The sequence below is a fragment of the Amblyomma mixtum genome, chromosome 1 (assembly GCF_055824585.1).
Source record: "Amblyomma mixtum isolate Tamu chromosome 1, ASM5582458v1, whole genome shotgun sequence".
In the NCBI taxonomy this organism is placed as follows: domain Eukaryota; kingdom Metazoa; phylum Arthropoda; class Arachnida; order Ixodida; family Ixodidae; genus Amblyomma; species Amblyomma mixtum.
In genome coordinates, this window is record NC_143012.1 from 102,578,873 (window position 1) to 102,589,354 (window position 10,482).

Genomic DNA, 10,482 nt, shown 5'->3' on the forward strand with positions numbered 1-10,482 from the left:
GTGACCATGGGATGGTAACTGTCTTTGTGCCTTTTGTTGGCAGTTGGACACAAATTATTGCCGTGTTTGCTACACACAGCAATGTGAAAGGAAACCTGCTAGCAAAACTCATGACAGAGGCTGTAGTTCTTGCTGAGCAAGCAGGCCTATTTGTTGATTTTATTACCAGCGATGGCGCTGCATGGAACAGGAGGATGTGGGCACTCATGGGTATTTGGGCAACTCCAACTTTCACTAGGAACAAGGTGCAGCATCCAGTGGATCCAAGCCGCTCACTCCATTTTGTATCTGACTTCCCTCACCTGATAAAATGCCTTAGGAATGGACTCCTGAAGTCGAGCTTCAACACCCCAGCAGGCGAGGTAATAGCAGCTTTCCATTTTGTTCTTTTCCTAAGGGCTCGGAGCAAGAAGCATTGAGCCATATGTGTAGTCATGTGCAAACTATTTCTCATGAAAAATAGATTTTTTATGTATATTACAGGTGTCACGCCTGTGCGAGGAGCCCTGAAACTCGATGGATGTAATGTTACCCTTCAAGCTATGCCCGGGATCAGAAGCTGCCACGTCAACCCAAATAATTTTGAAAAAATGAGGGTCAATTACGCATTTCAGCTGTTTGGCGACACTGTCCTCAATGGCCTCCGCCTTTACAAGACCGAGCTTGAAGCAAGCTGGGGAAGCCTAGACCCAGTGCTCACATTTTTTGGGTAAGTCCTTTTCTCAGTGAACTTGTTGTCTAAGCATGATGGCCATTTTTGTTCGACTGCAATGAAAAAGAATACAGTGCTGTTTAGAGTAAAAACAAATTATTATCTTCAGTATTTCAAATATGTTTTTATCATACATTTGTACTGCAGAATGATTCGAGACTTGATAGAAATCATGACGTCCCGGTTCCCTGCCAAAGCCCTGCGGCCTGGATCTGTTGCTGAGGACCAGTTGCTGTCTTCCCTGGCCTACCTCACAGAGTGGGAACTTCATGCTGGGGGACAAGGGGGCTTCCTGTCCGCATCTACAGCAGTGGGACTTCGAGTTACTGTGTCTAGTGTTCTATCCATTCTTGATTATTTGTCAAAACATGTTAGCTACAAGTATATAATGACATCGAAGCTGAGTCAAGACCCTGTCAAAAACCTCTTTGGGATTGTAAGACAATCATCGGGGTGCAACAGTCATCCCACACCACAACAGTTCCTAATAACTGTCGGCTGCCTAAGCTTCTACGGGCTAGCCAAATCTGTGTCAAATGGGAATGTGGAGCCAGGTGTACTGACGTCCCTCCTAAAACCAGACGGAGTAGGCCCTACTAAGCAGAGTAAGCAGGACCTCATTGAAAGGTTGCTTGAAGATGGCAATCTAACTGGTGCAGAGCAACACATCAAAGACCTCAGTAATGTTGTTCCAGATCATGGCCCATGCGTTGTTGCAAAGAGTGATGCAAGACTAGTTTTTTACATAAGTGGATATGTAGCAAGGAAGTTTGTCCTCAAAACAAACTGTGAAGAGTGTCGCACATTGCTCCTAACAAGCAAGGAGAGTGTAGAGTTGCTGGGTGCTGCTGACTACACAAGGCTGAAGGACAAAGGTGGTCTCCTGTACCCTCATGGTCGCCTGTTCCGGTTCATCTGTAAACTGGAAGACCTCTTCACTAGTTGCTTCAGCTTACATGAGCTTCATCATGACAGTGTCATGGACATTGTTAATTTGATAAAGAGAAAGCAGCAAGAGAGCGTTGGATGTGCTAATCATTCCGAGTCGCTGACAGTGCAAATGGTTGCCTTCTATGTGACCACACGTCTACACTTTTTTGTAAGGGCTCTTAATCGCGCCAGGTGCCAGAAACGGGAAACCGCTAACTACCTAAAGCTAAGCCGCTGCACATGAGCGTGTTTGATTGTTTTTCAGAGAACCTTATTTCATTACTTTGCGCTTTCGTGTGAACAGTTTTCAAACAGCAGCTTTCAACAAATTATAATGTGATCATATTGCACTTGTCTTGAACCAACGGTTTGAAATAAACGTTTGGTGTGTAAAAGTGTTCTTTCTTCAGTTCTGACTATCTTCTTCACTACTATATAAAATGATAGCTTCGTCCTGCGTGTTTGAAGAATAAGACAAAATCACAACAGAGCAGAGGTCGGCGACCCCAGGGACCGGATACTACAAAGCCAAAAACACGCAGAACACCTGGCATTGACCTTAGATCAGTAACATATACTAGCTGCAGTGAAATTTGGAGCAATTCTGATGTTTTCACTGCACTACTGGCGATGCTGTCTGCTAGTGTCGCAGAGGCGAGCGCCTGTGATAAGGGAACTGGAGTGCGAAGTGCCCAGAGCGTGCGGTTTGCCTCTCGCAGGAGCTGCTCGTACTAACCTGCCAGCAAGATGACGCAGATGTCACCGTTCAGAGCAAAATCTGACTGGTTACTGAACTAAACGCGAAGCTTCACGCATTTCGCGCCTTGCGCCGTCTGCTCATCTGATATAATCTGACGAAAACTTGGCCTGGCTGAAGTCATATTACTTCGATTAATTCGCGCATAAGCAAATAAGAACATTTGCATCGGGAGTACTACGCATACATGCGGCAATTATAAAAGAAAACTTCCGTTCTTGATGCTGCCTGGCTGCTGTCGGTCTCTGAATGGTGCTCGGTTAGGCGCCGCTAGCGCCACCTAGTAGAGTTAACATGAAGTGCCTCACGCGCTGACCGCCGCTCTGTCCACTACCCAAAGTATTCTAGTACACTGTACTCTCGAGACTGCCCTTGTGGGCCTCTACAAGGCAACTCTCAACCTCCCTATCACTACCTCTACCGCTAAGATCTTTGCCACAGGCCTTACAAGGCAGCTCTCAACCTCCCTATCACTACCTCTACCGCTAAGATCTTTGCCACAGGCCTGTGGCAAAGATCTTAGCGGTAGAGGTAGTGATAGGGAGGTTGAGAGTTGCCTTGTAGAGGCCCACAAGGGCAGTCTCGAGAGTGTTAAGTTGAGTCTGATTGAAGGAAATGTAGGGTGCATAGTGCAATACCTTATTGAGGGCCAGCGCGTGGGCAACTCGGCACGCATGAGCCTCGTGGAGACCTGAGCGGCGAGTGACCACACGCCGCAGGAGGTGGGTTACGGAGTGGCAGGTGGTAACAGCGTGGTGGAGGGCTTGCACGTCCTTGGCCGCATGCAGAGGAAAGCCAGGAACTTTGCACTGTGTGACGACAGGAATGGGAGAGCCAGAAAGGTGGAGAGAGACGAAGTGGTTGTGTGAGCGCTGGTATGAGGAATGGTTGAGAAGGAGAAGCTCGGATTTTTCAGGAGCAGGAGAGAGGCCAGCGGTGGTGAACGCAACGCTTTTTGAGGAAAGGAAATGGAGCAGTAATTCTCTGTCATCTCGGTGGACACCCGAACCCCACCCTGCAGGAAGGGAGGAAGTGGGAGTGAAAGCAGAAAGAGAAAGAGGACCCGTAATGAAGAAACTGAAAATTGTATCTGAGGAAAGGAAATTAAGCAGTAACTGCCTCACATTCGTTCCTCGCGCATGCGCAGTTGGGGCTCTCCGGGGATCGCTCACACCTAGCGTAGTGTTGCTTCCGCAACAAAAGAAACCATAACTGAAAAATTCAATAGAGAATTAGAAATAATTTTCGTGTTGCTGGGTTTCTTCTTGTTTTCTTCCCGCTGTACAATGACTCCAGTGTCGACAGCTCCTTGACTTTCTGGGCCTTCCATACTGTCGAAGCAAAGGCGAGGCGGAGAGCATGTGTGCTTTCCTCAACGAAAAAGAGGTGAGTGGGACCAGCACAACTGATTCGTAGCATTTACTGCTGCGGAATGACCTATGCTTCAAGTACTAGAAATGTTCACACGATGTGGGGCTCCTTAAGCATCGATCTGGCGTCATAATGGACTGTTTTCTATGATGAACCAACAGCTGAAGGATCCGGAATCTCTTTGTTTTTTTTTCCGCAGAAGCACATAACTTCTCGCCATTCCCATTGGGCACTGAAACTGCACTGGACGTCCGCGGGACGTTCCACACGTCCCCAGGACGTCCCATGTAGTGTTGGTGCCCTTTGGGTTGTTCTCAACAGCGTCTGCGCATTTCGCCGGTACTGTTTATGTTTGGGCGAGTTGGTTCATCTTTGAACGGGTACGTACTTGCGCGAAGAAGACGCGACACAACAAAAAAACACACACGACATATACAGAGCGCACTGCGCTCTGTATATGTCGTGTGTGTTACTTTGTTGTGTCCCGTCTTCTTCGCCCAGCACGTACCCGTTCAAAAATGTTTATGTATGCTGTAGCAGAAGGGCGCAGCGGAGCTTACCGAAATGATATCGCGCAGTAATTGGCTGTTTCCCATAATGCAGGATTGGGAAAGAAGATTCTGATTAAACGTCTAACAGCCAATAAGATGCAATAAGATTTGCCGGGCTTATTGGTTCATACTGAGGGTGTAACGGCGCGAAAGGGTTAGGAAAACATGAGGGAACACACACGGCACTTCGAAGAGCAGACTGTCAACTTTATTGCTCAAGGAAGCGCAAAGGCGTATTTCAGCGCTCTCTACGCTCTGTTAAGTTCCCAGCAAACCAAAAACCTCTCAGAGACGTCTAGCCAGACGTCTCTGAGAGGTTTTTGGTTTGCTGGGTTGCCAAAAGTGTTATACACAGGATAATCTCTGTGCGTTTGCAGCATTCGAGAACATAAATCGTGAAAAGTCTCAAGTGAATCTATACCACTGGGCGGCTAGGTGGCGTCGCCCTGGTTAGCTGGCTGCCTACCGTGCTCCGCTTTCACCTGCCCCTGGCATAGTCCAGGGCTTCGCCCGCCCCTGGATTTCCTCTCCATCGATTCAGGAAGGCTTCCGAAGCACGTGGATACCATCGTCATCACGGCCCGCTGCCGAGCTGGCCCTCCAAGCGCCTCCAAAAGTCTGATGCGGCGCGGCGCCTCGCTAACCCTAACGCGCCGCGCCTGCACCTCTGCAATGCAGCGTCTGACGAAGCCCCTGCAGCCCAGACCCACTGATGCCGCCACCGCGGGGCCTACTCCAACCGCCCACGTCACCGCGCAAAATCCTGTTGGAACCAACACTGTGAGCGACGCTGGGAGCTCCGGATGGACGGCCGCGGCGCAGCCGGCAGCGTTCGTCGTCGCCGCAGCGTCCACTGCTAGCCAACTCCACGCTCTAAGGGACGCCAACACCTTTGGGCCCATAGACGCGTCGCAGCCGCCTGCTTTCGTCGACGCCGCCGGTGCCGCCGCGCCTACACCTGCCACATTACCCGCTGACACCAAGACCTGCAGCCCGGCAACAGCGTCGCAGATTGCGCCTCAGGCTGACGATTCGTCGGCAGACATGGACTTCATGGCGTCCCCGGTAGACGACACTCCATCCCCGGAAATCGGCTGGAGCACCATCGGTGCCAGCCGTAAGCCTGCTTCCGCCACCCGACCCCGCTCCGAGCTCATCACTGTTGGAATACAACTCCCTCCTGGTACCCTCAATCCAAACTGCCTCTCTACGACGTGCTGGCCGCAGTCACCTCAGCTGCACAACTTTCCTCCAAGACCAGTGCAGACATCACCCTTCAGGCCAAGCCAGCCCAAAGCCTTGTGTTTTTAAAAACTCATTCTCCTCTCACCGCCCACCTCCTACTTTCGATCACGCAGCTTCACCTTCACGGTAAGCCTGTCAGCATCAACACTTATTCCCCCCATCCTCCCATCTCATGCCTCGGCGTCATCCATAACGTCGGTGGCCACTTCACTCCTGATGAGCTCATGCATGATCTAGAGTCTTTCAAAACTGATATTCTGGCTGCTCGCATGATGGGATCCACTCAATCAGTGCTCATTACATTCGCTGGTACCGTCATCCCCCACTTTGTTTATTTCAAACGCGTTGCCTTCCGGTGCCGTCCTCATAAACCTAAGCCTCCCACCTGCACCCGTTGTCTCACTCTAGGCCACCGCACCCACCAATGCCCCCAGCACAGCGTTCCGGCCAAGTGCCGTCGCTGTGCTGCTCCTCTACCCGCTGACCCTTTTGCTCATGTGTGTGCCCAGCCCTGGTGCGTTCATTGCAAGGTGAACACCCACCCCTCCCTCGACCCCACTTGCCCCTTTCTCCTTGCTAAACAACGCGAGTGTGCTAAAACTGCATACCTCCGACGCCTAGCTTTGCGCCGGGCCACTCAACCCACCACCCCCTCCTCCTCCTTCTCTAATCATGAATCTCCATCAGCTCCGATCACGTCACCACCAGGCTCCTACGCCGCCATAGTTAAAGGATCCTCGGTGCCAGCGACCCTCTCTTCCACTTAAACCACCCTCTCCATCCTTGACTGACGAGAGACGCTCCTTCGACCTCCGGCTGGCAATGCTGGAACGCCAGCAGCGAGAGCAGCAGCGCATTTCCCACGATCTACAACAGCAGATACATGCCTTGACTCAAACCCTCCAGACAACCACCTCCTCTCTTACCTCCCAGCTTAGCAAGCTAAATGAGCACCTTGCCACGTTCACCACTCCCTCCTCCAGCGCCCATGTCGCCCCTTTGGCTAACCTTGTCGAAACCACCACACAGGCACATCACACTCGCTTGGTTCAGCTGGAAACTTCGGTTCTCCAGATTCTTACCACCCTCCAAGCACAATCAAAGCAATTGGAATACTTCACATCTATGCTCCAATCCGTCCATGAGTCACTGCCCCCGGCAAAAAAGAAGGAACGCGTACCATCGCGTTCCTCTCCACTATCATAATGGCGTTTGGCGAGGACCTCGAGATTGTGCAGTGGAACTGCCGAAATCTTTGCCACAATAAGACCCCCCTCCACCAGTATCTACTCACCCGCCCCTCTCTGCCTCATTTTCTCCTTCTCCAGGAGACCCGGACGGCCCGCAATGTCCCAGGCTACCGCGCCTACCATGCCACTACGGCCACACCACTTGCGTCTATTTATGTACGCAGTGACGTGCTCGTAGCGCAAATTGACATCCCCTCCACCCTCCTTAAATATTTAGTTGGTGTGGTTTATTACCACCCATCTTCCCGCATCTCACTCGTCCTTTTGTCTTTTTACAACCCCACTGTCACTTCCTCTTTATTCTCTGCTCTGGGCAAATTCCTTCACTCTCTTCCTTCTACCTCCCATCTCCTCTTTGGTGGTGACTTTAATGCCCCTCACACACTCTGGGGCTACCCACAAACCCTCAAACCCGGCCGCCTCCTCCATCGTCTGTCCCAGGAACCCCACCTCACCCTTCTTAATACTCCTGGCTCTCCTACTCGAGCGGGCACTGCCTCACAACGCCCCACGACACCCGACCTCACTTTCTCTCGGGGTTCACTTTCCTTTCACTGGCAGGTGACAGCCGAAACTCTTCTAAGTGACCACTTTCTCATCCATATCACCGCCTCTCTTTCCCACATCCCTCGCTGTCATCCGGTTATTCACACTGACTGGCATGCTTTTCGCACTAATCTCGCCTCCGACTCCTTTCAATCCTACGACGACTGGACGTCGCGCATCTCTGCAGCGCTCACGTCCAGCAGCCGTCGCGTTCGCTCTCGTTACCCAATCCAAGACCCAGATCCTCACCTTCTCCGTTTATGGCGTCGCCGTAAACGTCTTCAACGCTCCTTTCGCTCCCAACCACACAATGCCCAACTTTCCTCCCGGATCACTGCTCTGCGGGCCGAGATCGTCGCCCACTGCGCCTCCCTCGAGCACTCTCGTTGGGGTGCTCTTTGTGATGGCCTTGATTCTTCTTTGCACTCGCGATCCGCATGGCCTCTCTTTAAATCCCTCCTTGGCACTAAGCCTGCCCTTGCTCCCACTCTAGCTAAAGCCCTCACTCAGGGGACTCCCTCCGAAGTTTTTGATCAACTCGCCTCTCTCTACCTCCCGCCCCCTCTGGCACCCTCCTACCCGGTGTACTCAATTGGACCTAACCCCGATCTGGACCAATGCTTCACTCTCCGGGAGCTCGAATCTGCTCTAGCTGCTAATGCTACACGCTCGGCTCCCGGTGAGGATGCCATTACATACACCACACTTCGTAACCTTCCTGACTGCGCCAAAGAATTCCTCCTCCAAACCTACAATGAGGCCTGGCAGAGCGGCTGCTTGCCGAGCTCGTGGACATCCTCCCTTATTTCTATGATTCCAAAGCCGGGCAAACCTCCCTCTCTCTCTAACCTCCGCCCAATCTCCCTGACGTCGTGCGTTGGTAAGACCCTTGAGCGAATGGCTCTGACTCGCCTCTCTGATTTTCTTGAGGCACGGGAGTTCTTCCCCCATTCTCTCATTGGCTTCCGACGCCGCGTCTGTGCACAGGACATGTTTCTGATTCTCCAGCAAACGTTTCTGTCCCCTACACCCACTCAAATTTACGCACTTGTGACCGTCGATGTTCGCAAGGCCTTTGACGGTGTGTGCCACGATCACATCCTTTCTCAACTCGCCTCTTTGGATTGTGGCTCCCGCATGTACTCCTATATCCGCTCATTCCTCTCTAACCGTGTGGCTCGCTTTCGAGTAGATACCCACTAGTCTAACCCGCACCACCTCACCCGTGGCACTCCTCAAGGTGCTGTTCTCTCTCCTACCCTTTTGAATCTCGCTATGGCCCCTCTCGCCTCCCAGCTAGCTGAAATTCCCGACCTGCATCATATATTTTAGGCCGATGACATCACACTCTGGTGTTCATCTGGCTCTCCCGGTCACGTACAGGACACCCTGCAACGTGGCCTAGATCTCATCGACTCCTTTCTCACCACCGCTGGCCTCTCTCCTGCTCCTGAGAAATCCGAGCTTCTCCTTCTCAACCATTCCTCCTACCAGCGCTCACACAACCACTTCGTCTCTCTCCACCTTTCTGACTCTCCCATTCCTGTCGTCACACAGTGCAAAGTTCTTGACTTCCCTTTGCATGCGGCTAAGAATGTGCAAGCCCTCCACCGCGCTGTCACCACCTGCCACTCTGTAACTCACCTCCTGCGGCGCGTGGTCACTCGACGCTCAGGTCTCCACGAGGCTCACGCGTGCCGAGTAGCCCACGCGCTGGCCCTCAACAAGGTCTTGTACTTTGCACCCTACGCTTCCTTCACTCAGACTCAACTTAACGCTCTCGAGACTGCCCTTGTGGACCTCTACAAGGCAGCTCTCAACCTCCCTATCACTACCTCTACCACTAAGCTCTTTGCCACAGGCCTCTTCCATCCTCTTCGTTCTCTTCTCAGTCTCCATCGTGACTCGCAGCTTGCCCGGCTTTCCCTTACCCGTCAGGGTCAGTGGTTATTGACTCAAGCGGGTATCTCGCCCATTCCAATCTCCCCGTTTACCTCTCCTATTCCCACCCCCGCTCCCAATCTTCGTATCCTTCCCCTCCCGACCAACATGTCCCCCGTCCTGCACGCCGGAAGTCGTCATGCGGCCGCACAGCACCATTCCCCTCTCTTTGATACCCAGGGTGTAGCATACACGGATGCCTCTTTCGTGGCTCCTCGAGGTTCCTGCGGCTACGCCCTGTACCATCCACACCTCCCTGCTCCTGAAACCCACACCAGCGGGCCGTATCTACACCCTCCAGACGCATTGTCCCTCGAGGTTCTCGCCATTGCGCATGCCCTCCAGTCATTTGCCCTCCTTCGCTCTCTCCAAGAGTACACAGTCTATTCAGACTCACAAGCCGCTATACACAACATACAGAAACGCACCCTGATCCTTTCTCTCCAACAGGAGGTCGAACGAGCGGTCTCCGCACTGCAGCCTTCCATCGTTTTCCTCCGCTGGGTCCCTGGGCATTCAGGGATTGACGGCAATGAGCTGGCCCATCAGCTCGCCCGCGACACACTTTTCCGGGCACCGTTGATCCCCTGGCCCAAGCCCTCGGAGGACGGTGGGAGACTAACCCTTCGCCGCACCATAAAAGAGGTCTACCTTGAGCTCCGCCTCGACAAACGCCTTTACCCTCCCCCTCATCCATCACTCACGGTGCCGGAGTCTCGCCTTCTTTGGCACATTCAGATGAATGCAGTTATCACCCCGTCCCGCCTCTTCCTCTATCGCTATCGATCGGACCCTTCCTGTCCCAACTGCCCCTGTTTCTATGCGGACCTGGCCCATTGCCTCTTCTATTGCCCGGCTGCTCAGCATTCGGGTTCCTTCCCCCCACCCTCTCTATCCATCACAACCTGGCTCGACTGGCTTGGCGCTGAAGGGGAAGAAGAACAGCGGCTTCTGGTCGCCCAGGCGGTCGAAATGCTCGGCCTATAAATTTTGGTCGAATAAAAGTCTTTTACTACTACTACTACTACTACCACTGGGCTGGCCCTCATAATAAAAAAAAGTGAAAAAATGCTTTGCGAAGCAAGCATGGGAACTACTTGGCTTTGCCAACACAAACAACACATTTCTGAACGCACGAACGGTAAAGCACTTGATGACCACCTTGTTTGGAAATGCCTT

The 10,482-nt window shown here is 52.4% G+C and overlaps 1 protein-coding gene across 1 annotated transcript; it reads left to right on the plus strand.

Annotated features, from left to right (window-relative positions):
* The first annotated feature begins 590 nt into the window (after nucleotides 1-590).
* LOC149367361 (uncharacterized) lies at nucleotides 591-2,424 on the plus strand. The gene is made up of 3 exons (XM_089573734.1): nucleotides 591-709; nucleotides 860-1,040; nucleotides 2,362-2,424. The coding sequence occupies exons 1-3, from the start codon at nucleotides 591-593 to the stop codon at nucleotides 2,422-2,424; spliced, it is 363 nt and encodes a 120-aa protein (XP_089429860.1).
* The last annotated feature ends 8,058 nt before the right edge of the window (nucleotides 2,425-10,482 follow it).

Excerpts from the sequence above, each read along its gene's own strand:
- LOC149367361 (XM_089573734.1), top strand. The coding sequence starts at position 591 with ATGAGGGTCAATTACGCATTTCAGCTGTTTGGCGACACTGTCCTCAAT. Across the intron at positions 710-859 it reads CCAGTGCTCACATTTTTTGG|AATGATTCGAGACTTGATAG; the intron begins GTAAGTCCTTTT and ends TTTGTACTGCAG. Across the intron at positions 1,041-2,361 it reads CAGTGGGACTTCGAGTTACT|GAGCTGCTCGTACTAACCTG; the intron begins GTGTCTAGTGTT and ends TGCCTCTCGCAG.